We start from the raw sequence: 26,882 nt of genomic DNA, 5'->3' as shown, positions 1-26,882 counted from the left end.
GCTCCCAGAAGCATCCCATAGGGCTTCACCAATTCTTTTTTGATCAGTGAACATACTGAGGCAGCATCCACTAGATCCCTTTGATATTTCCTATCCAGCTTTACAGAAACCACAGGTATGTTCTTTCCCCTTCCATGCCCCAGAGTCCCTGCCCAGCCACAGAACTCTGCAAACCCAAAGTTCATATAAAGGTAGGTTCTTTTTGTGCATCCCTGATGCCTAGACAGATAACAGACAATACCCCAAATCCCAGCTAGAGCCCTGCTAGGTTCTTCTCTATGACCTTTCTAGACAGGGTTTCTCTAACCTGCCTCCCTGAGAGCAGTTACAGACTACTTCCCTGATGCAGTAGCCCCAAACATACCTCCCTTTTCCTAGGGCATGATTGCAATAATGATCAAGAATAGCACTTGCCATGCATTTTAGCAATAAACATGTAAAAGGGTACCCTACTAATACAACTACCCCTGTAGGGCCCCTATTTGGCTCATCTTCCTGGCTTTATACATGCTTAGCCTGCCCCTGCCCAGCTGGGCTTCATCAATTAGCCTTTATCAGGCCCTGGCTCTCTTCCACGTGCATCCTATTGTGTTAATTGGCCTTTTTTCTCCTGGTCAAGCCTTGTGTTGGGTGGACACCCCATTATAAGGCCTATCAAACACTTATTTCTATAGCACCTGCCTCCAGAGGATCGGAGAGCCATTTGGGGCTAGATCTTCCTCTGGTATAAAATCAGCATCTCTCCATTAACTACTTTATCAAAAGAGTGTAGTTCTTCCCTACTCTGCTAATGGAATGTGCATTTTAGAGCGAGAGCAAAAAAGATTTTAGGAAAGGCGAGGGTTGATTTCAAGCTATTTTATTCTGCTAGGTCGGGAGCACCTGAACTCCGATAACAGTGAAGCTGCACCAATTTACACAAGCTGAGGATCTGGCCCTTGAGTCACAAGCTCCGAGTAATACAGCTGCGTTCAGTCCCCTCTGAGTAACTTTGTACTAGCGGGTTTGGGGCAGGCAGGTAACTCAGGGTGTGCCGCCTCTCATTCCAGATGAAAGGACCTGCAGGCATGTATTGTGCAAACAGCCAGTTTCTGGAGGGTAGGTGGGAGAGAACAGCTGAATCACTTGCTAAGCAGGCTCGGCCTGCTCTGTGGGAATACCCCTAAATGCTATGCTGAAATTCATCTTGAAAACTAGCCACGATGAAAGAAAGGTGGTCTTGAAGTTAACCACGTGAAAACATGGTGAGAGAGGCAAGCTGGCTTAGAAAGAACTCTGCCTAAGAGCTGGTCTATCCACAGCCCCGAGGGAAGTAGCTATGCCTGCCTGCCCCCAGCGTTGGGTCGACAGCAGAGTTCTGTCCACCCAGCTATCGCCCCGGGAGAGACAGCTTAACGATGGTGATGGGAGAACCCACCCGTCGCTGTTGAGAGCATCTATACTGAAGCGCTGCAATGCTAACACTGTGTTGCTGTGGCATTTTAAGTGTAAGGCAGAGCCTCCGATCGCTGTCAAAGACAGAGCGTTCTCCACATAGAAGGTAACTTTACCCAGCCAATGGGGTCAGCTGGAGAACTTTACGGTATGTAGCATAAAGTTCCTAGCCCACTGAGTAGAGATGCGGGGGGAGGGAAAAGGTGGGGAGAATATGTTTACTAATTGGCTGATTTGGTGGCTTTTGCTTTATCTCTAATGAAGAACTAAATATGAAATTGGTGACGTTTAGCATGGTAAACCCCAGAGAGAATGAAAATTGACTTCTGACTGCAAAGATGGCAGAAGCGATAGGGAATGGAGCTTGCTCTGCATTTCAGCACTAAACATGCAAAGGACAATACACTAATACAAATGTATGATGTATACCAGGAATGTGAACACGGGGAACCATCCCTTAAAACTAAGCTTGGGCCTGGATTTCTCCATACTTGTCCTTTCTTTCCTTGACGCCTCCCTGCATTGGCCTCTCCTTCTGCTGGGAATTCTCGCCATCTTGTTGTTGGCTTTTCCTGCCAGGAACCCTAACCTATAGGCTGTTTTTATTTCCCCATCTCTCTCCCCTGCTGGGAATTCAAACCTGCAAGTGATTTCCCCTCCCAAACATCAACACTAGCATTTGGCCTTGGCAAGGATACAAGACACGCATTTATTTAATGGAATGTGTTCATCAGCTCTTGCAAACATCAAGAACACTTAGGACCACACCTCATCTAATCCAATTAGACCAGCAGAATAGTGGATGGTTACAGCACAGAGTAGGGAACTGGCAGCTCTGATTTCTATTCCCAGCTCTGCCACTTCTGTTTTTGTTTTTGGAGTGACCTTGGGTGAGAAGCTTGACTTTTCTGCAATAAATCAGGAAAAACATTTCTTACTCCCCAAGGGGTCTCATCTGTAACTCCCTATTGATGGATTAATTTAATTAATAACATTTAAATAAATTGGAGTTCATTGATTATTGCAGGGAGTAAAAGGAGGTGGACAAGCCGTGTTTGCTCATGGGCCTTGTAAGCACCCTTGTAAAGTGTACCCAAGACGACTGAACTGTGTTTTACTTCTACTCAGTGTAATTTACATTTGTATTTATGGTGAAGTTTTACATTTCCTTTTCTGCTGTCTGGAAAGAGTTGCGGCTTGAGAAAGCTCTAAGAAAGAAGGAGAGAATGAAATTCAGAGAGTGGGTGTTCACAAATCATGGCAGTTGTGTGAGGTACAGCTAATAAAAATAGGCTGAAAGATAGAGGCTACCACTGATCTGGGACTACAGCAGCTACCAGAATACCAAATACACTGTACTACTAAGGCTGTCAAGTTTTGTCCAGCTCCAGGTATGACGTCTCATCAATGAGAAATAGTCATGTGTTTCTTCCTCAGGGTGTCCCTGTGCAGTGGGACAGGAAGGGGTGAAGATAGATGGGAGAGCCTGAAGCCTAACTATCCTTCAGGCACTGCAGAAAGTGGAGTGCTAAGCTATTTGCAAAGCCTAGCCCAGGGTATGTAGTGCTCAGCACTTGAAAACCTGACCCTGAGTTCTTGAAAATCTTGGCCGTAATGTACATCTCTCAGGCTCAGACTCACACCACAGATCCATTCTCTCAGACAAGGGAGGCATAAGTATTTATGTTCCTGGCAGAGCACACAAAGGGGCTTTAGAAATCTTAGTTGATTGTCCTGCTGGGAATATATATTTTATATAAAACATGCAAGTTAACAGTTCCCCTCAAAGTGTCTGAAATGTTCAGATGTGGCTGAACCATCCCTCCCACTTGCCTTCACTCTCTTTATTGAATGAATGGGTCTGGAGCAGTGTCAGCAGGTTGTGACTAACAAAAGTCACAATTTCAGCCTTAAGTGGGGCCAAGAATCTTTTGCTTATACAGCTGTGACAGAAAATAGAACACTGACTGTTCTGATCTGCGCACAACTAATCTACCACCACTGTGGGCTAGATTCCCAGCTGAGGATCTAGCCCAGACGCTTGTATAAGTGTTTAACTTTCATTTAAAAAAAAAAAGAAAGCAAGCAAGAAAGAAAGAGGAAGTATCTCATTGAACTATAATTTTATTTAAAATATATGTAGCTTTGTTAACTTACTCTGAAACAGAAAATGAATGTGAGAGGGCACATTTTGAGACCACAACACCTGCTACTTGCATAATCTTGAAACAATTTCATAAGCTAGAGTCACAAGGAAGTTATGTAACTTGGGCTTTCTACCTGACATGATTTACACAGTAAATTGCATAATAAATCTCATAAGTGTTTTTTGAAGTAGGCTCTGCAGCCGTCACTGAGGAATGGCCTGTCTCTGATGAGGCTGTGTGTATCATGGGCTAGTCTTGCAATACTGCTATCATGTACAGTGTTAAGGATCTGCTCCTGCAGTCATTACTCCAGCAAAACTCATTTGGATTCAGTTCAAACTCAACTCATTCGATTCCATTGGAGCATTGCCTCAGTAAAGACTGCAAGTTTGGGCCTTTGATTTTAAAGTGATGGTATGAATTTATGGAGGAGTGGGAAAGGATGGGAATAAGAATTCTGAATTGCTACCCCACTTTAAAAGGAAAGCTCTTGGAAACTCAGGGGCAGTGGTTTTCAGATAGTGATTTAGACTATGCCTAAAAGGTGTGTGAAAGGTTGTCATTACCACAGAAGTGATTTTCAACCTGTGGTCTGCAGACCCCTGGGGGTCCGCAGACTAAGTCTAAGATTTCCAAAGGGGTCTGCACCTCCATTTGAAATTTTTTAGGGACCTGCAAATGAAAAAAGCTTGAAAACCACCGCTCACGGAGGATTAATCTTATTTGGCTTTTAGAGCAATGAGAGAAGGGCATCTGGGATAATCATGGATAAAATGGGGGATCATCAGGGGCCAGATTCTGGCCCCCAAACTCTCAGTGTTGAGTATGACCCCCTCTAGCATGAATAAGGTCACGTGGCCCATAGATTCACAATATGGTGTAGCAGACGTGTCTTCCGCTATTAGCTTGGCCTTGCTTTGTTTGGCATTTATTTACAATTATTTCTGCTTTTAGCTAGTTAGGGCCCTTGAAATAGGTGCTTTCCTGAATTCCAGTAATGGCTAGGAGTTTCATGCCACCTTCTCTGTGACACCTACTCCTCCAGTCACTCTCTGAATGAGCACTTCATTGTTTGCAACCGACTGTTGCTGATGATGAAAGGATGAAAATAAACCTTGACATGATCTAGAACTTTTGGGAACGTGAACCTAGGTTTCAGTCCGTGCATAGGTGGCCTATTTAAGTTTCATCCTGTAGGGTCTGACTCAGAGGGAAAGACTTTGACAACATCCCACATAGATAGTCATCCAAGTATACAATTTGTTTGGGGAAGAAGGAAAGAATGTGCCCTGGACAGATTTTCCCTACATGCTACAGCCAGTAAGACAATGCTGGTTTCTTTACCTATTGTGCAACAGACATGAGTGGTACATTTTAGGTCAGATGCTTGCAACTTGCTCCACACAATGACTTGAGTAAATTAAAGATTGACAGCATTTGCAAGAATTTGTACGTTATTAACCCAACTCAACAGTTGATCAGATTTTGTATTATGTGGTCTTGTATCCAGAGTATTCTATCAGATTACTCATCCAGTTCCTCGGACACAGACTGAGCCAGTTTGTTACATGGGCTGCCTATGTTCTCAAGCTAAGGAAGAGCCTGGTGGTTTGCCTTACAAAGTCGGAATGGTCAGAAGGTGGTGATCTACCAGGGGCAATGTCAGATTTGTCCAGCTACCATTGGTCTTTGGCACCCTGACAGAATCCAGCACACACAAGTACTCAGTCTCAGTTGAGACTGAACCTAGGGTAACTGGACATAGCTACATTGAAAGACAATTCAGATGCACTGATTTACACCAGAGGAGGACCTGGAACTGAGAAATTAATTGCTGAAGTTTAATGAAAACCAAAAGCTTTCCACAGAGCCCTACCAGAGGGGCACAGGTCTCCTTCCTGGACAAGCCCTCCTGTGGGTCTCATTTATAGACACCAGCAAGGATTTTGAAAAGATGGGAACAAGGCACTGCATGGCATGATGGACCTCTAGAAGCAGCACAGTGCAAGAATACCATGCTAACGATGGAAACTGCTAAAGACGTGGATTAAAGTATAAAGTGGATGTCATGGAGAAGAAGCCCTGAATGAGGGATGTGGGGGTCATCAGCCTGACAGCTTTGGCTGGGCTGGAGAATCTGGAAGCCTTAATTAAAGAACAGTTACCAGCTGTCTCAAGGGGGAAAGCAGCAGATTTACATCTCTGGCTCTTCTTTGGGTATCTGAAGCAGTGGAAACATTTACCTCTCTGGGAATCCTAGCAAATTTCCCTGCAGGTTTTATAAAGAGGAGTTTCAGGACATCGCCTAACAGAAAAGGTGGTTTGCTTTGTTTTGTTTTAAGCAGAAGTAACAAAATAATCTTCTTTTGGATCACTGCCAGTCATTTAAGAAATTGACAATTGATTTTTTTTTTCCTGTGTGTCATTTTCTCCCCTACCTCTCAAGGCAGGGTTCTCGTCAGGAATAATTTCTTCTGCCTTCACTCGAAGGAGCAAAAGAGTGGATTGTGACTGTATAAGGCAGCAACCCTGCCTGCCTTACCCAGACCTTGGATCTGGCCACGTAGGTTCCACAGAGCATTGTATGCCTAGCTATTCCCTTCTGGAGCAGGTGACAGCAAGGTGCAGGGATGGGTGATGTCTGGGGTCTTCACCTCCTTACTTGCTGGTCGATGTGGCTAAGGCAGCCCCAGGGGAGTCAATTCCCCATGGAATAAATATATCCCCATGGAGCAAGGAAGCAGGAGGGGAGGAAATGTGAACCAAAGGCATGTGTTTGAGTCACAATGCCTCCCAGGGCTACTCCTGAGTTCAAAGTCCCTGTCTAGCCCTTAGATTATAAATTCCTTGGTGAAGGGGGCCTTACCTTCGAATGTGTTTGTAAAGCGCAGTGTATTAACCTAGGAGAGGTCACGCTTAAGGATTGTTTAAAAAAAGAGTTAACAAATAATTAATTGGTATGAACAGCCAGTTGTCACAGGAGCCCGACAGGTTGCTTATAACCCTAAGGTGCACATGTTTGCCAGAAGCTGGGAATGGGCAACAGAGGATGGATCACTTGATTACCTGTTCTGTTCATTCCCTCTAGGGCACCTGGCATTGGTCACTGTCAGATGCTAGGCTAGATGGACCTTTGGTCTGACCCAGTATGGCTGTTCTTATGTTCTAGCATGCTTATAATGTTTCTTAATCATTCATTAAACCTTGATAAAAAAAATATATCCTTACTATAAACTTTGACCTTATATTAAAATATTGCCAAGATGACATTGTTCTTACCACCTGTGACTGGGACCTGTTAATTTGCCTGTTGGGGTGACTGGCAGGAATCAGGGTCCTCAGCAATCCTGCCCTTTCAGTACCACACTTGGCTCCGTTAGGCAACAGTGCATTTAGCACCAGTCTTTAGGGTAGTTTGTACAATCTTTATACATTCAGTGGCTCCCTAGTTCTATTAAAAGGTGATTAACTTCACTCTAGTAACTGCTCATGTCCCCAACAGCCAAGAAGAGATGCATTTATGGTTCTAAATACCAATTATTTTCAGGAACATTTTAGGTACCAATATGCTAAACACACTTCTTTAGCCTGGCTATTGAACTACACAATGGTAAATTAACTGGAATTTGGCACTTTTCCTTTGCAGGTCATTAACAAGTGACTCATTATATTGCAGTATATGAGTCACCTTGGCCAGGTCATCATAAATGATAACTTGCCCTCAATTATTTCCTTTAAGGAAAACAAGTTTTGTTATGCTCACTTTACATCTGTTTTTATCCACCAGGTCTTTCCTTCTGTTATCTGCTTCATGGCTTGTTTTTTACCTCCTAGCACAGAGTAGCACTGGAATGATCAATCCACGTCCAGTGTAACTATGTGGTGCCTTTGAAAACAAATACCAGTCCATAGAAACACATGGCTCAGAAGAATAAGAACTGAAGATCTAGGACATTGAATGCCTGAAGAAAGCAGATCTGTTAATTTCAAGTATATATGAACTTCCTCTGTTTTTAATATTTTTTCCTCATTATCTTTCTATTCTTTACTGAATATACTTTGCTCAGAACTCCATCCCCAGTAATCAGATAAAATTGTTAATGAAAGATAGAACTGTGTAGTGCAGGCTTTTGGTGTCACCGTTACCACTCACATTAATAAGAATTGGGCAACTAATAGCTTCCACAATGGTCTCAGAGCACCCTTCAGGTCCATTGACTGTGAAACAGCCTCCCAATGCACTGAAAGAAGCCTCATCAAGCGAGTCATTTCAGACGAGACTGGACAATACACTTGAAAACTAACAAACAACACAGTACATTCAGGAGGGTGGACAGGCAGCAGCACTCTTAACAAGACATTTTGGGACATAAATAACTTGACTCGCATTGTGTACACAAGCATTTGCAGGACGAAGCCTGATGTTGCACATGCATTCTTGTCTGTGCAGGAGTCCTGCATCTTCACATGCAGAGTAGCCAGACATCTGGCTACACAATTTGCATGCTCAGATGCTGTTTGCTTGGGGACCGCAAAGTTTAGAACAGTGGTGGGCAACCTGTGGCCCATCAGGCTAGTCTGCTGGCGGGCCGCCAGATGGTTTGTTTACATTTGCACGGTCACCCGCAGCTCCCAGTGGCCGCGGTTCACTGTTCCCAGCCAATGGGAGCTGCAGGAAGCAGCAGCCGGCATGTCTCTGCGGTCCGCGTCACTTCCTGCAGCTCCCATTGGCCGGGAGCAGCAAACCACGGCCACTAGGAGCAGCGGCTGGCTGTGCAAATGTAAACAAACTGTCTGGCGGCCCGCCAGTGGATTACCCTGATGGGCTGCATGCATGCGTTAAGGCCCCTTTGATAATTTGGCCCACTATTTTGTCCCAAGAGTGTTGTATTTATTTTTTATTTCCAGCTTCAGAGACAAGAACTTGGAAGGCAAGATGGCCTTGTGGTTAAACCCTGACCTAGCTATCAGGAGATCTGAGTTCAACTCTTGGCTCTACTACAGCCTTCCTGTGTAACCATCAGCAAGTCACTTGTGCTTTGCTGGGTCAAGGCCCACATTTAAACTTCAAGTATGTGAGCAGTCCCATTGACTTCAGTGAAACTCCTCACATTGTTCAAGTTAAGCAAATGCTTAAATGCTTTGCTGGATTAGGGCTTTAATCTCTCTGAGACTCATATTTCCATCTGTAAAGTGGGACCAATAATACTACATCTCTCTTTTAGTTTCTCTGCCTTGGCTACTTAGATTTAAAGTTTTTCAGGCTAGATTATCTCTGGGTTTCAACAGTCCCTACCACAGTCAGGTCCACAATTTCACCTGGAGGCACTCCCAGCACTCAAGTACTAAGAATTTCTTGTGACTATTTCACAATCTTTTTCTATATGTAAACATATGGTTTCAGTCAAGTTTGCACAACTCCCTGAGAATGAGTTTACACTTGTGACAGTGGCACCAATTCAGCAAAGTCCTGAAACCTGGGCTTAAATTAATCCCTTTCAAGATAGCAAGGCTAAACCAATGAGCAAGTGCCAACCTGAAGAGGGACGTTCTCACAGGTCCCGATTCAGCTCCCGCTGCTCTCTTTCATTTCTGCATGTACCAGCTCTCCTCTCCTTTTCATAGTACTCCCGATGCCCATTAAAAGCTCACTGAATATTAGTTCAGAGCAAATGGCTGAGATTTCTGTCCATCATCACCAGGGAAGAGTGTATTGAACTCGGTATACTAGACTTGGAAAATTTGTTTTTGTCCTCTTTCAGCATTTCCATCAGTGCAGAGCTCTGGGCAGTGTTTATATTTAGAGCAGTCCAGGGTATTCAGACAGGAGGAGGTAGTCACTGTGGCTGAGAGTTTCGTTTTGGAGACCATTTGCAAAGCTCTCATTACCACAATCCCATTTAGCTATCCCAGGCTCTTTGAACATACTAATACACTGATCCCTACAGGGCGGCAAGAGGAAGACCACAGAATCACCACAGTCGCTCAGCTAATCAATATTTAAAAGCCCAAGACTTATTGCAATGAAGACAGCTTGTCTGCGTAGCCAGAAAAAAGACTATTTAAAACCCTTTTAATTTTAAAACCTGGGCCCAGGCAACACTCCAAAACCACTGCTTCCCTCCCCACTCCATCCCCATTTCTTTCTTCGTGGAGCATTAGCAATTTAGAAGATGCTACATATTGCATGACTCCCCCCCTCAGACACTGGCAGCCAGGGTGCTAAGAGTGAATATTGAACTAGAGGGAAAACTGCATTGCCCTTTCCTCTCCAACATGGAGTGCTGGCACTACTATGTTTAAGATGAAGTCACCACTTCCATTCTACTGTGGGGTGGGGAAGTGGGAGAGAAAGGTCTTAACTGAGGCATCGGGATTCATTGCAGCCCGAAACATTGCTTGGAAGTTACTGGGTTTTTAATTCCTGGGGTACATAACATACAGGACGACCCCTTTTTCACCACATCCAATATATTTAAGAGGAACAATCCTGAGTTTTCTTTGGAGGCCCCTACAGCTATAGGGAAGCCTTTTTTTGTTGTTGTTTTTAACTGAAAAATATGCAGGGTCATTCATCCACAGTGCCACTTGGTCTCTTGAGAAGGACATCTTTAAATGGCTAGTTATATTATTTAGAAGAGGCTTCTGTACATAAAGTCAAAACCATTTTGTTCACAGAATAAAAAAAGGTTTCAGCGTAGCAGCCGTGTTCATCTGTATTCGCAAAAAGAAAAGGAGGACTTGTGGCACCTTAGAGACTAACCAATTTATTTGAGCATAAGCTTTCGTGAGCTGTAGCTTATGCTCAAATAAATTGGTTAGTCTCTAAGGTGCCACAAGTACTCCTTTTCTTTTTGAGAATAGGAAAAAGAATTCCAGGCACATTTGGCTTGCAGAGCTCAGATCCACACCTGGACTCATTTGGATCAACATTTGCAACGTTGGCTGCCTAAAATCAATCACCTTAATAACTGTGTCCTGATTTTCAGAGATGCTGAGCTCCAGGATTGACTTCATTTTGTGGATGCTCAACAGCTCTGCAAAGTGAGGCTGCTTTTCACTTAGGTGCCTAGTTTTAGGCACCCACATTTGAAAATGTAAGCCTATATTTTCAAAAGGTCTCAATAGGTGCAAGCACATAAGGTGGGATTTTATAAGCATTTTGCTTTGGACTAACTCAGCACCCACTGTTGTCAACAGTAAACTTCCATCAACATCATGGGGAGAGGAGTTAGGCCAATGCTAAGTGCTTTTGAAAAAGTCTCACCCAAAAATGTCAATGTACACAAAAACCAACCATTTGCTTCGGCAAGTCAGATACATATATTTGTGGGTGTATATTGTAAAGTCAAGTTTTCAAGGAGGCCTTCAGATACCTGGCAAACTGAAGAGCTACAATCAAAGAGAAACAATGAAATTGTGTATTGACGCTGGTTCTTCAACTTCTTCTCTGATATCCTGTTGTGCCTCTTCAGTATTGCAATGATAATAATCACATTTGGCATCCCTATAGCATCTGCCATCTCTAAAAGTTAGAAAATTGACACAATGACCAGAGATTACCTGACATACAACATGTGATGCAGTACAGTACCTAGGAAACAGGAGAATGAGCTAGGGAAGGAACGCCTATTAACTTTTATGTTAATTCTCGGTTACCAGTTTATCTTAGAAGTAAATAAATGAAAAGAGGAAGGAAGTGACAAATGTGTTGAGTTACCCAATTTAATTGTGGATTATTCCTAATTTATAAAGCAACATCCACACTTTGCTATACCTTTTGCACCTAAAAAGTGTTCTTTTCAAAAGAACATGCAACCTAGTGGGCTAGCTCTTTAAAGCACTCTACAGAAGAAGTATGCAGACACAGTTTCAGTGTTTCATGTACCTTTTCTAGCTAAAAGCAATTTAAAAAAACACACACACACACCCTTTTGGAGTGGGGTAATTAAGAAAAGCATATTATATCTACCAGACTGATGAGGATTCACACATAAGGAAGAACTTATCACTCCCAGGCTCTTGAGCAAATTAAAGAAAGCATTTTTCTTGCAGCAGGCCATGCTCGTTGTCAATTCACAATTGTGGTACTATCTGGATTTCCCAAGTCTCAGCTACCCAAAACAGGGGAGTGGTCCCTGACATCCATTATTGGATGATCAAGGTTTCCTAATAGATGGAGCTTCCCATACTGATAATCAAAACTGCACTGGAGATGTTCTCTTTTTGGATAGCAGAGATCACCCATGAAATTATTGTTCTTCCCTCCACTTCATGACTGATATTATCCCAGTTCCCTTCAGTAACTCAAGCCATTTTTGTTTCTCAGACAAAAACAACCACCACAAATATCCACTACATACGGTGTTGTGTAAAACCCAGAGAACAATTTGAAATCAAAGGTCTTCCTGGAGAGAGGCTGCCAGCTTATTGGCGTAATGGGTAAAGCCAGGGCTCGTGACCTTTGAGGGACCTTCTATTTCCCCAGCAAGTATCACAAATCAAATCCATTAGGTAGCTGTGCCTGTAGCAAAATGGTGCTCATTCTGAAGTTACCCCACTAATAAGGCATATTTGCCACTCTGAGACCCGAGGGGAAAGCAGCAAGGAACGGGAATTGACTCTCATTCTTAAGGGAGCAGACTTTATGGGTCAGGTTCAAGGTTGTAGAGGCTGTCTAATATCTGCCTTGTCAACAAACAGGCTTTAAATAGTGCAAGTTTCTGTCCATTCCTCCACATTCATAAAACATGCACATGAGCTGTCCAAGAATTGGGAAAGGTTTCCCCCCACCCTTTTTTAAAAAAACATTACCTATCAGGGTCTGGGAACTCAAAGGTTGGGCCTTTTCTCTGGAATTTGCTCCACTGGGAACATGTCAGAGTTTGGCCAGAGTGTAGGAACATTGATAGATATCTTATGTCCAGGTCTTCCATTAACCATAAGAAGGAATCCCCTCAATCAGGGCTGGTCAAAAATGTTCCACTGAAACTTTCCCCTCCCCCAGCCACAAAAATTGGGTATTTGGCTCAGTGAAACTTTTCATAGAAAGCATCTGCTTTCCTAAAAAAAATCAAGATTTCATCAGAAAGCCAAAAAATCAAATTTTCCATATAAACACCCCACCTCATTTTCTGACCAACTCATCTCCAAAGCCAAATATTCCTGTCACAAGACAGGGGTCAGTATCCTTCATCCTATTACACTAGCATTTAAGAAAAGGAGTACTTGTGGCACCTTAGAGACTAACCAATTTATTTGAGCATAAGCTTTCGTGAGCTACAGCTCACTTCGTTGGATGTTACTCTGAAACTAGCATTTAACTTACAGCCTTGGTTTTGCTCTTTGCTAAATTCATGGTAGCTAGTTAGCTCTGTGCTGGGCAATTGCTTCAACATCATGTCTGCTCACCTCTTCTGTAGGGAAGAAGCATTGCTTGCTCTTGCCCTAAAATATATGAAATCCACCTGGATACTATAGTGCTGGCTGCTTTATTTTATCACTTACATTGATGACGATTATTACTAACACACACCTGGAACTTCGGGGATGTGGCCTGGTGAGTATGTGGGGAAAGTGAGTAATATCAGAAAAACCATTCTGGACTGAAAGATAGGAGCCTTTCTCCATTCTGGAAGCGTTCACCATTTAAACCAGTAAAATCAAGAGTGCAGAAAATTATAAGTGAATCACGATTAAACCTCTTTGTTAAACACTTTTTTCCAACTTCATATGCTTCCTTCCCCTTTTAAAACAAGCAATTAGCCAAACTCGTTGGGTACAAAAGCAAAAAGCTAGGGCCTAGTCTTGCAAGAAATGAAGCACGCTGCTGGGAAATTCAGGGCAATGAGCCCCTACCTCAGGATTAGTCCTGCATTTAGTGCTGGGGAAAAAAAGTTTTGCCATTTCTTTAGACAGTTCTCCCTCTGAAATCATAAGCCTTTTACGTGCAGAATGTCAAAGCTCATTGCATTTGCTGCCTGCTCTATTCTCAGGCAGTTTCAATATGCAGGCATAGTTCAGAGCAACAAAAGGAGAAGGGAGGGAGATAGAGGGGGGAAAAATCAAAGGCTACTGGCTTTGTAACTACTAAATGTAGCTCTTCAGGTAACTGAGCTTGAAATGATTGTGGCTTCTGTTAGTGCAGCAAGCCAGTGTAGTCCAATGGAGAGGGTGATGTGCTGTGCTAAGCATTAGGAGCCCTGGGTTCTAGTCCCAGCTCTGCCCCTAGTCTGCTGTGTGACCTTGAATATATTGTTCCACATCTCAGGATATGTCTAAACCACACCAAAAAAACACCAGCGCAGCAAGTCTCAGAGACCAGGTCTTCAGGCTCACGCTACAGTGCTAAAAATAGCAGCAGAGCTGTTCCCACTCAGGCTCTGAAACCCAGCAAGGGGGTGGTCCTCAGAGCCTGAGCAGAAGCATCTATGCAGCTATCTTGTATCGCAAGCCCTTTTGTAGGTGCAGGCTTTGAGACGCACTGCCACAGGTTTTGTTCTCATTTTTTTCAGTTTTTCCATCTGTAAAATGGGGAGAAAGCCAGTCTCCATCCATAGCTCTCCAAAGGAAGGTTAGCATTAGAAGAGCTAGATGCTGTAACTTCAACTCTCAAAAAGCAAGCTTTTCAAAATGTAATACAATTATAATAAGACAGAATCAAAGAGAGATCGGCATGATGCCCTATATCATACCAGCAAAGAGTCCTGTGGCACCTTCTAGACTAGCAGACGTATTGGAGCGTAAGCTTTCGTGGATGAATACATGCATCTGACGAAGTGGGTATTCACCCATGAAAGCTTATGCTCCAATACGTCTGTTAGTCTATAAGGTGCCACAGGACTCTTTGCTGCTTTTACAGATCCAGACTAACACGGCTACCCCTCTGATATATATCATACCAAACGGGAGTTGAGTCTTCTCTTGCTCTCTTTAATGGCTATTGCTGATTGTCACGATTGTGATGTTATAAATTGCATCAAACTGTATTTTTTCCCTTCTCCACACCATGTTACCTATTTGCCCATTATTGCTAGTTTCCCTAGAGATAGAACTGTGTGAAATCTAATAGGATTGTTTTAGAAGCTCCTTGTTTATATTTTAAGTCTGTGGAAGTCAGAATGATGATCAATATTTTGCCCTTGGTCTTCAGGTATCAAGCAAGGAAATTTAAGATTCAAATCCAATTGTAAGGGAAAGATTTTCAAAGAGCATCTCAGAGTTTGCAAGTTGAAGTTATGATTGCACTGTCTGTGCACCATGATCCTGTATACAGTAACTTTCAAGTGCATCTATTCCTTGGACGCACACGGGTGATTATTGTCAATACATTTACAGCCAGTTCAAATGGAGATCACAATTATTCCTAACCACCTGTTCTACCCACTACATTTAATGTACTTTGGTAGCTGAACACCTTCGTATAGAAATTACAGGGTCTACGCTGATCATTTGCTCCTGCGTGTGTATAAAAGGTGTAATCTGATGTACTGACTGCCTTGTATATACACGCACTATTGAAATGCCTTTTTTTAAGAGTTACTTTTACCATCCTTACGCTCCAACCTAGCCAAGCACTTTAAGCACATACTTAAAGTTAAGCATGTGCTTGAGCAGATTTAAGTACAGGTAAGTACCTTGCTGGATTTGTGCTATATTCTGTAGGTTAAAAACAAAACAACCCACAGTTGTCTTGATAGTTGACTAGAACAGAGGTCAAGGCCCTACAGCAGCAGCAATTTCATAGCCACGTTTTTTAACAACATGACAAGTCTCTAAAGGAATATGATTTGGCCACGAGAAAGGAACAGAGAGAGAGACTCAGTGAGACCATTAGCAGGAAATGGTTCAACCCTAATGGTGACAAATCCAGAACTCAAGAATCCAAGAGCATTTCAACCAACTACTACTTACTTCTATTTACATAGTGTATATTTGGTACACAGAAGATATGTAGGGTTGCAGACGAGAGGTACTAGTAGCGATACTTCTTAGTATACCATTCCCCGATAGTAAAGGTGTCAGTCATATTCAATAATCACTAGGCTGTTTTGCTTTTAAACCTGGAGTGTCAAATAAATATCAACAGCAGATTTCAAAATACTCATGAGATGATGCTCTTTGTGTCCCCACTCATGGAGGGGAAAGGGAAGAAATCGAGATATTTGCTAAGATTCAGGACTGTACAGGAATGGGCTATAGCAGTGCCAATTTAAGGGAAGCCAATGTTTTAAACAAAATCCCCCACTCCCTGGCATTCAATAAACCTCATATATGGGAAGGTAGAGAGCAGAGGCAGTGCAGATTGCTTTCTTTTGTTTCCCTTTTAACCAAAAACTCTCATTAGAGCCCTAACCAAAAGCAGGTTTCAGAGTAGCAGCCGTGTTAGTCTGTATTCGCAAAAAGAAAAGGAGTACTTGTGGCACCTTAGAGACGAACCAATTTATTTGAGCATAAGCTTTCATGAGCTACAAAAACAGCTCACTTCATCGGATGCATACTGTGGAAACTGCAGAAGACATTATATACACAGAGACCATGAAACAATACCTCCTCCCACCCCACTCTCCTGCTGGTAATAGCTTATATAAAGTGATCACTCTCTTTACAATGTGTATGATAATCAAGTTGGGCCATTTCCAGCACAAATCCAGGTTTTCTCATCCTCCGCCCCTCCCCCCCACACACACAAACTCACTCTCCTGCTGGTAATAGCTCATCCAAAGTGACCACTCTCCCTACTATGTGCATGATAATCAAGGTGGGCCATTTCCAGCACAAATCCAGGTTTTCTCACCCCCCCCCCCCACACACACACACACAAACTCACTCTCCTGCTGGTAATAGCTCATCCAAACTGACCACTCTCCTTACAATGTGTATGATTATCAAGGTGTGCCATTTCCAGCATAAATCCAAGTTTAACCAGAACGTCTGTGGGGAGGGGGGGTAGGAAAAAACAAGGGGAAATAGGCTACCTTGCATAATGACTTAGCCACTCCCAGTCTCTATTTAAGCCTGAATTAATAGTATCCAATTTGCAAATGAATTCCAATTCAGCAGTTTCTCGCTGGAGTCTGGATTTGAAGTTTTTTTGTTGTAAGATAGCGACCTTCATGTCTGTAATTGCGTGACCAGAGAGATTGAAGTGTTCTCCGACTGGTTTATGAATGTTACAATTCTTGACATCTGATTTGTGTCCATTTATTCTTTTACGTATTACCAGCAAGAGAGTAAGTTTGTGTGTGTGTGGTTTTTTTTTTTTTTTGGGGGGGGGGGGGGGAGGTGAGAAAACCTGGATTTGTGCTGGAAATGGCCCAACTTGATTATCATACTCATTGTAAGGAGAGTGATCACTTTAGATAAGCTATTACCAGCAGGAGAGTGGGGTGGGAGGAGGTATTGTTTCATGGTCTCTGTGTATATAATGTCTTCTGCAGTTTCCACAGTATGCATCCGATGAAGTGAGCTGTAGCTCACGAAAGCTTATGCTCAAATAAATTGGTTAGTCTCTAAGGTGCCACAAGTCCTCCTTTTCTTTTTGCGAATACAGACTAACACGACTGCTACTCTGAAACCTGTCATGATGTATTAGAGTGGCTGTTCATACGTTTGGAACATTAATAGCATTTCTAGCATGTCTTTACTGTATGTGACATATCCTATGTTATCAAACTGATGAAATACTGGTAACAGTACAATGCCAGCATTCTTACTAGTGCACAAGAGGCTCATATCTTAATTAATAAAGATCAGCTAATACAAACAAATGGTCATCAAAACTTCACTGTCCTACAGAGGCACAGCTATGGGAATAAACCGTGACACCGTTGTGTTTCATCCCGTTCTACACAAGTCAACCAATATCACTACTACTTAGCCGAGCGTCTTCCCCTGGAACCAACCCTAATACCGAGAGTTTCCAAAGTGACAAGTGAGTTGGGGACCCCAACATCACGCACATTAAAGGGACCCCATTTCCAGAGGATGGGTGCTCAGCACTTTTTGGAAGTCAAGCTTCTTTCAGGAGTCTAAAATTGAGCATCCAGAAATAGAGGCATTGAGGCAAATGACATCAACCTTTCACCAAAAAAAAAAAAAAGAGAGAGAGAGAAACAATGCCGCTGATCTCTAGCAGCCAGGTTTATCACAGAGAGGAGCTCAAGCTGTAAATCCAGATCTGGCTTTCAAACACCTCAGAGGCAGCAGTGTTCAGATTCAGGGATTTGCTTTCAGACTGTTCTTGGTTTATAATAAAATAAGGACCCACATAGGCTCCTTTACCAATTAGGCAAGGAACAGCTGCTAAGTGCCTTCTATTTTCCACAAGCCCCTTCTCCTTATCCACCCAGCAGGTCCTTCTCTGACTAATGAAGGATTGCTATGTGGCCCTTATTGCTTAAATCACATATAAGAACAAAGTGTACCTAAGCATGTTAAATCCAGGCATGCCAAGACTAGTTAGACAAGGCACAGCTGTGCAATCACCAAGTCTCAAAGTGATGAAAGAATAGGATTTGTTTTTCTAGAGCAACTTTCACACTCAAGTGGCTGAGAAGCGGTGATTCAAGATGGATTAGGCAGTAGCTGATCAAGCTATGGCAACGATTGCAATAGCTCACAGGCAGTCTTGGGACCCAATCCTGCTAACATATATGTTTGAAGAACTAGGCTCCAGGACATTGAAATCTGTTGTTTTGAGAAATGACATGCTGACACTGTCAGGTTGGAGGGAGGTTACTGGTGGAGTTCCTCAAAGATTGGTCTTGGGACAAATCTATTTAACACTTTCATTAATGACCTTGGCACAAAAAGTGGGAGTGTGCTAATAAACTTTGCAGATGACACAAAGCTGGGAGGTAAAGCCAGTACAGAGGAGAACCAGAATATCATACAAGACTGGGCAACCTTGAAAACTGGGTAACAGAATGCGACAAAATTTAATAGTACAAAATGAAAAGTCATGCACTTAGGGACTAAGAACAAGAATTTCTGGTATAAGTTGAAGACTATAGTTGGAAGCGACAGAGAAGGAGAAAGACCTGAGTATATTGGTCAATCACAGGATGACTACGAGCCACTGATGTGATGCGACCATGAAAGAGGTTGCTAATGCACCTAGGATGCATTAGGCTAGATATTACCAGTAGAGACAGGGATGTGTTATTGCCATTATACAACGCACTGGTGATACCTCATCTGGAACTCTGTGTGCAGTTCTGGTCTCCTATGTTTAAGAAAGTTAAATTCAAACTGGAACAGGTGCAGAGAAAGGCTACTAAGATGATCAGAGGAATGGAGACCCTGACTTACAAAAGGAAACTTAAGGAGCTTGTCTTGTTTAGCCTAACAAAACAAAAGCTCAGGGGAGATATGATTGCTCTTTAAAAATACATCAGAGGGATAAACACCAGGGAAGGAGAGGAGTTATTTTAGTTAAGGACCAATGCTGGCACAAGAATAAATGGATATAAACTGGCCATCAACAGGCTTATAATTAGACAAAGGTTTCTAACTATCAGAGGTTTCAGAGTAACTGCCGTGTTAGTCTGTATTCACAAAAAGAAAAGGAGTACTTGTGGCACCTTAGAGACTAACCAATTTATTTGAGCATAAGCTTTCGTGAGCTACAGCTCACTTCATCGGATGCATACTGTGGAAAGTGTAGAAGATCTTTTTATACACACAAAGCATGAAAAAATACCTCTCCCCACCCCACTCTCCTGCTGGTAATAGCTTATCTAAAGTGATCACTCTCCTTACAATGTGTATGATAATCAAGTTGGGCCATTTCCAGCACAAATCCAGGTTTTCTCCTCCTCCCCTCCCCCCCACCCCCCCCCCCCCACAAACCCACTCTCCTGTTGGTAATAGCTTATCTAAAGTGATCACTCTCCTTACAATGTGTATGATAATCAAGGTGGGCCATTTCCAGCACTATCAGAGGAGTAAAGTGCTGGAACAGCCTTCCAAGGGGAATACTGGGGGCAAAAAACTAACATATTTCAAGACTGAGCTTGATAAATTTATGGAGGGGATGGTATGATGAGATTGCCTACAATGGCATTAGCAAATGTCTCCAATGGCCAGAGATGGGGAGGCTCTGAGTTAATATAGAGAATTCTTTCCCAGTGTCTGATTGGTACATCTGGCCCACAGGCTCAGGGTCTAAGTGATCATCACCATGTTTGTGGTTGGGAAGGAATTTTCCCCCAGGTCAGATTGGCAGAGACTTGGGGGAGGAGGAAGGGGTTTCGCCTTCCTCTGCACACAAGTCACTTGCTGGTCTGAACTAGAGTAAATTATGGATTTTCTATAACTTTAGGTCTTTAAATTAAGGTATGAGAACATCAGTAACACAGCCAGAGGTTATGGGCCTATTACAGGAGTGGGTGGGTGAAGTTCTATGGCCTGCAATGTACAGGAGCTCAGCCTAAATGATTGTGATGGTCCCTTCTGGCCCTAAAGTCTATGGTATGTCTGCAAAGCAATAAACACCCATGGCTGGCCTGTGTCAGCTGACTCAGGCTTGTGCGGGGCTGTAAAACTGGAGTGTAGACGTTTGGGCTCAGGCCAGAGATCTGGGACCCCACTAAAGAGGAGCAGGTTATAAAACCTCTTAAAGAAAAAAAAATCTTTAAGCACCTTACAGACAGAGAACTATTATATGTTGGGTTTACAACATAGTGTGAATTTAACAGTAGCAAAAAAATGTCCTATTGGACCCCTAGTTACTAAATCCTCATTTTTATTTTTAAAAAAGTCCCCCTATTTAAAGTGCATCTCAACAGCCTGCTCTCTTCCTGATATTGAACATTATTCTGCTAACAGCCAAGCCAATTCAACTCATTCTGCTATTAAACATGTCGAAAAGACTGGCAAAAATATAAAATAATATCTTCCAACCCAGTATAAAAGAACGTTATTTTGCTATTTGTCTAATCCCCATGTCAGTGTATGTATGTGGTACTACCTGTTCTTAGGTATCTTCATCATCTTAACTTACAGTTTTCTGTAACATTAACAACACTCATCAGCCTTCCGAATGATCAATATTTCCAGAATTCTTCCAATATGTAAGGCCTCATTCTGCCTTTTCGTGTGCCCTCAGCTTTCCTTTTTGAAGCCAAGGTACATGGATACCATGATGATGAGCACTGTATAAAATGATTGATGGAGACAGACAGCAAAGAAGGCAGAATTGGGTCCTAAATATGCTTACCAGGTGCACCGATCCATGCATTTTAAGCAGGTCACACTCAATGCATCAATTTTAATTGCTTCAGACCTTTGTTCCACATATACACACTACTGTGGTGGACCATTCTTTGATTGGCATAAATATCAATGTGGAAAAACTTTATTATTATTTTTAAATGGCATTTATTAATGCTGGTTTACAGTCCAATTCTGCAAATTCCTGCTCAGGCAAATAATCAGTGAGACTACATAGGCCACTAAAACCTGCTTGTGTGAAAAAGGGTTTGCAGGACTCTTGATTTTATTCAAACCATATTCAATATTTAACTGCACACCATACTTTAATTCCATGGAAGTGTTGAATATACCCCTATTACTTGAGAGAAAAGGAAACCAGAAGAAAGAAAGATGACAACCTCATGATTAAGACTTCAGCTTAGTGTAAGTTTACTTGACTGCTTATTAATAGGCAGGTTTTCTGTGCATTGTGTTCTCTTTCTGATCAGTGTGTTTACAAAAACAAAATTTCAGTTGAATCAAACATAGTGACACATTTCATAAGCATTTCTTTTCTTTTTTCCCATTTTGTTTTTAGGCATGAACTGTTTCGTCAACCTGGCTTTGAATGGCTGTCCGCTTCTGGTTTATAACATTTTTAATAGCTATTTCTCACTATTTCTGACATGTCGAGAACTGAACAATGGTTCCTCCACCTAGACACACACATTTACAAAGCTGCAGCAACACAGCCCTTTCCTTATTTTGTAAGGAATTAAATTGTGTGAGCCTAAGGAAATTACTCCTCTCTGACATGTTTTGTGCTCTGGCAGCAAATTTACTATTGATTTTTTATTCAGAAACTGTGGAATGATTGAAACTCCACAACGTATCAGATGAATAACCTTCAGTTATTCTTAGTGCTAAATGAGGTTCGTTTAGAAGAGCTATTCCTCAACAAATTAGGGTCCCAATTTTTGTTTGACTTGTATAACTGAAATGAAAATGCCATAACAGGCCTCTCCCATTTAAATTATTCAGCGTCTGCTATTCTTCCTCTTTGGATTTTGTGCATATCCAGGGAATGTCTGCTATGCCCAGGAAATGTGTGCCATGTACATTGGGGAATAAAGCATTAGAAAATGAAGTTCAGGCCCAAATGAATGAATGACATCTATTCTTTACAGCTAGGTGTTGAGAAAAATTTGATCCCTAATGCTAAGGGCTACTTCTGAGCCAGAGCAACAGCTCACCCTAGATCTTGCCGACCTTGGAGCATCACGTAGGGTCAAATGTGCACACAGATTAACTGTTCTTGAATAATTTATCTAATGTAGTAGATACCAATAGGCTTTTCTCCAACCCGATACATGTCTCTTCATTTTGGGATCTCTGGACAGATTATCTTCACTTTGGTATGTGAAGATTCACAGCATGCCCTTTATTTTCTCATACACCCTCCTTCCCCACCAGTCAAAACTGGCACCAACCATTCTTCAGGGCTTCAAAGTGGCAGCATAAAGAGACTCAACATCTAGATACTGTTGAGGCAGATCTACCATTAATCCAAGCCAACAGATCCTGTGGCTGATCAAATTAATGGAGGCTAGCTTTTTGGTTGAATTTTTTTTTTTTTTATTTGGGGACAGGGCACAATGCCATGGAAAGAGTGCAAAGCAAGAGGCAAAATGAATGCAATTTCAGTAGAGAATTTCATATCTCCATTTCTGGAATCATTTTTTTCAAATGCAAACACAGTCCTGCTCAGAGGCTAAAAGAATATCAGTTATTTTGCACAGACTATATCTTGCACAAGATCTGCCATTTAAAAAAAAACCACACACACAAACAAAAATATGACGACATAATTGTAAAACACTCAGGTCCTTAAATTGGAAGGAAATTCTACAGAAATTTTTAAAATAAGTGTTATGAGGACATTAAACTGCTGATGTTCCTTAAGAACAAACAAACAAACTAAACCACAGGTTTGTAGGGGCTGTTTCTTCTTTCAGGTGACATATGCTTTACACTGGTGTTATGGCCAATCACATTTCTCCCGATATTCACCAGCATAAGTGAGAGGTGAATTGGACCTAAATGTTTATTTTTAAAATGCAGGGTCCTGATATGACATTCTTGTCCACACCTTGAACTGCTGAGCAATCATTTGCAGCCTTATTCAGCCAGAGACTCACCAGCAAGAAAGTGGGGCAAATGAGTTAAAGGGGGCCCTTCTTTCCACTGAAGCAAATAATATTTCTAACACTACACGCTTGAAAGTCTTCAGGGGATGCTGCTTCTAATTTTCTTTTTCTTGTTAAGAAAGTCAGTGCCAGCAGTGAAATATGCAGTCTTGCTGTAATAAAGCAGGAATGAGCTTTCAGACCGGAATTGCAAGAGCCATATTCATGTTAGGTTCTACTCCTTTAAGCGACCAATAGCTGAAACCAGCAATACAGTCTTAGGACCAAAAGGATGGAAGAAAATAAAAGTTAGGGAAACAGGAGGAAAAACCGCCAGGTCACAAAGAAAGTGATGGCTGCCATATTTGGTAAACTTGACATCTAAACGGTACATTTTAAATTAAAATAAGGGCTGTCTCTTTTAAAAAGTGGGGGAGGGGGGAAGGAGCTAATGAAAACAGATGAAGACTCACACAAAAAAGGCTCCCGGGGTTTAGCATCAGTGTGTGACGATGTGCTGTACCACAAGGTGTGACCCTCCACACTCCAATGCCTGCCCACCACATCTGTGTTAGTAGCCCACATTGATTCCGTTTCAGTGATGACCCGTTTGTATAAAAATACAAATACACACACACACACACCGGTGTGTGGTACACGCATTTATTTAATCAAGCTCCATAAGACAAGCCGGTGCCTGATGAGAACGGCAAGGAAAGGTGCATCCCATTCCCCTGGGGGCAATGGAGGTGAGGAGGGAAATCATTAAGGGCTCATTATGCGCTAATTTCACAATACTAACGTCAAAATGGACTTTGTTTTCCCCACTGCCTCCTTCCACACCGGGGGAAGGCAGCAGCTGAGCCAGGCCCCACGAAAGAGCAGGCAGATCAGCAGGGTAAGGGCTGCTGTAAGCATTACCACATATCTGAGGACAAAAAGAAACGAAAAGCCACATCCTCCCTGGCCAGGGTTTATTTGCGTCTGTGCCTTAATTCAAACCAATGTCTCTGCCACCTGGCTGAACCCAGCTGAAAGGGAAATGTCACACTTCTCCCAGGTGGAGCGGAGCCGCAGAGCCAGCCCAGCCCACACAGCGGAGACCCAGCAGAGAGCACGGCAGACGGAGACACAGACATGTCCCCAGCCCCGTCCAGCCGCTCAAGGGGTCGCTACCTTGCAGCCGCAGGTTCGCTTCCGGCCAGATGCTGGCCGAATAGCAAAGGGGGAGAGGAGCCGCTCGCCGTGCAAGCCTGGACTTACCCCCACCGAGCCCCCGGGAACAAAACAAAAACCAACCAACCAGGCAGGGATGACCGAGCTACACCCCACCCCCATCCAGAGCTACGTGATGAACACACACAGCGCTGGGGGGCAACAGGACATTGTCTGGGGACCAGCAGCTCGCCCTGGGCTAGTTATTCCGTGCCTGGGGGGGGGGGGGGAGGACAGGTCGTAGTCATGCAGGTTTCTTTATTTTTCCCCCTCGATCTTCAGAAAGCATCACACACCCCCCACACGCTCACTGGGGCTCTGTCCCCCCCCCCCCACGCTCACTGGGGCTGTGTCACACACACACACACACTCACCGGGGCTCTGCCCCCCCACACACGCTCACTGGGGCTGTGTCACACACACACACACACACACACATACTCACCGGGGCTCTGCCCCCCCCCCACACACGCTCACTGGGGCTGTGTCACACACACACACACACACACGTTCACTGGGGCTCTGTCCCCCCCCCCACACGCTCACTGGGGCTGTCACACACACACACACACTCACCGGGGCTCTGCCCCCCCACACACGCTCACTGGGGCTCTGTCACACACACACACACTCACTGGGGCTCTGTCACACACACACACACGCTCACTGGGGCTCTGCCCCCCCCCCCCACACGCTCACTGGGGCTCTGTCGCCCCCCCCCCCCACACGCTCACTGGGGCTCTGTCACACACACGCTCACTGGGGCTCTGTCACACACACACACACGCTCACTGGGGCTCTGTCCCCCCCCCACACGCTCACTGGGGCTCTGTCACACACACGCTCACTGGGGCTCTGTCGCCCCCCCCACACGCTCACTGGGGCTCTGTCACACACACGCTCACTGGGGCTCTGTCACACACACACACACGCTCACTGGGGCTCTGTCCCCCCCCCACACGCTCACTGGGGCTCTGTCACACACACACACACGCTCACTGGGGCTCTGTCCCCCCCCCACACGCTCACTGGGGCTCTGTCACACACACACACGCCCGGGCGCGCGCGCCCAGAGCTGCCGCTGAATCACCCTTGCAAAGCCGAACAAATGCCACCCGCTTGCATAAAATAGCAAATTTATCCCAAGCCATAAAGCGCGGGGGCGGGAGAGGGGGTGTTGGATTAGGAGGAGGATTTTTTCGCTCACCCTCAGGGCTGAGAGATCTATCTCATCCAGGCTCCGAGCCGGAGAATCACTCGCCATGTTTACTTCTTTGCCGGTGAAATTGACCAAAAATATAAATGAAACGCTGCGATCTTCTGCGTGGAGCCCCACCTGGGTCTATTTCACTCCTCTCCTCTCCTCAGGCGAGACACCCCCACAGCACACCAAGGAAAAAGACAACACGAGCGAAAACAACAACAAAACAAAACAAAACAAAAATCCCTCAGCGAACCGTGCCTGCCTGGGCAAATCTTCCTTTGCAATCCTTTTGGTAGGGAGGGTGAGGCCGGTGCAAAGCTAAGGGTGATGCTGGGGAGTGGGTGTATTTAAATAGGACATGCTTTTTGCTTTTCTGTGGATGGCGGCTGCATTGGCTGCTGTTATAATGAGACACATCAACTCCTCCAGTCGGATGGAGAGAGAGCCACACAAGTGTCTATCACGGCTTCCTGGGAGGAGTGAGAGTCACAAAGTGGGTGTTGCCTTCCCTCAGGAGACAGGCAGCATTTCCATGCCATGTGTTTTGCACTATTATCCTTCAGGGGAAAGGAATAAAAGTAAAAACTGCCTGGACCCGGACCCGGACCCGGACCCTGCCGATTTGTGGACCTGCAACCCTCAAATTGGACCATCAAAATAAAGAACAATTGTAACAGATCCTGTTACTTCAAAAGAAAAAAACACACTCACGGCCACAAACACACACTCTCAACCCCACAAACACACACATACACCCTACAGTTGGAGCACCACAAAAACCCGGATCTGGCATTTAGCTCCATCCGGATCTTGGCAAATTTTGGCCCATTGTACTATCTGTTCCTGCTTTAAGAGAAAAATCTGGATCCTGATATAACCCAGCCCAATAGCACTGGAAAAACACATGCATGGTACCTGGGTTCTGCTGCATTCAGTCAATTTTGAGCACTACTTCCCAAAGTTTTACTGTTTAAATAGAGGAATAAAAAATGTAGACACTCCAAAAAATCCAGGCCCTGTTGCAAACTGATGCAGCAGCTCTGCAAAAATGTGTATCTGGTACATGGATCCTGCTAGATTCAGATAGTTCTATTTAAATTCCAAATCCAAGAAGCCTACCAGCCAGAGAGAACGGTAGCTCCCCAAATTCCACTTCAAAAATCTAGACCCATCTCTGCACAAAAGCACCACAAATATTTAGCAGCTGGATCCTTCCATTTGTTGGCCCCAAGCCCCCTAATTATACCATTAAAATAGACAACACACGTTGCCACTCCTCCTTTACCAAGAGAATTTAGCATTCAACACATCCTGGTGCAAGAGCAGCCACTTACTGTAGATTAGGTTTGTACAATTCGGAGGCTGGGGCCAAAAATTGCCAAGATTCAGATACATGAATCTAGGTTTTCGCAGCACTCACGTTCCCGGATGAATTAAGATCTGGAATTGTTAGGTGTAGAAGAAGTGCCTACACCTAATTCTCTATCTATGCCGTTCAAT

The 26,882-nt window shown here is 43.7% G+C and overlaps 1 protein-coding gene across 7 annotated transcripts in view; it reads right to left on the bottom strand.

The window, feature by feature from the left end:
- The window catches only part of TNIK (TRAF2 and NCK interacting kinase), a 300,446-nt gene extending 274,612 nt beyond the window's left edge, over positions 1-25,834 (bottom strand). For 5 of the 7 annotated variants that reach the window (XM_084638585.1, XM_084638587.1, XM_084638590.1 and 2 more), the window contains exon 1: positions 25,386-25,828. In XM_084638585.1, coding sequence (XP_084494711.1) covers positions 25,386-25,442 — 57 coding nt within the window. In that variant the 5' untranslated portion in view covers positions 25,443-25,828. Of the gene's footprint in view, positions 1-25,385 lie in introns of all 7 variants that reach the window. The other 2 variants (XM_084638591.1, XM_084638586.1) reach the window with 2 other exon arrangements.
- Positions 25,835-26,882: the final 1,048 nt, after the last annotated feature.

The sequence above is a fragment of the Lepidochelys olivacea genome (assembly GCF_965140295.1).
Source record: "Lepidochelys olivacea isolate rLepOli2 genome assembly, chromosome: 9".
Classification (NCBI taxonomy): Eukaryota; Metazoa; Chordata; order Testudines; family Cheloniidae; genus Lepidochelys; species Lepidochelys olivacea.
The sequence above is the reverse complement of the archived record's forward strand: the minus strand, read 5'-3'. Positions and strand labels throughout refer to the sequence as shown.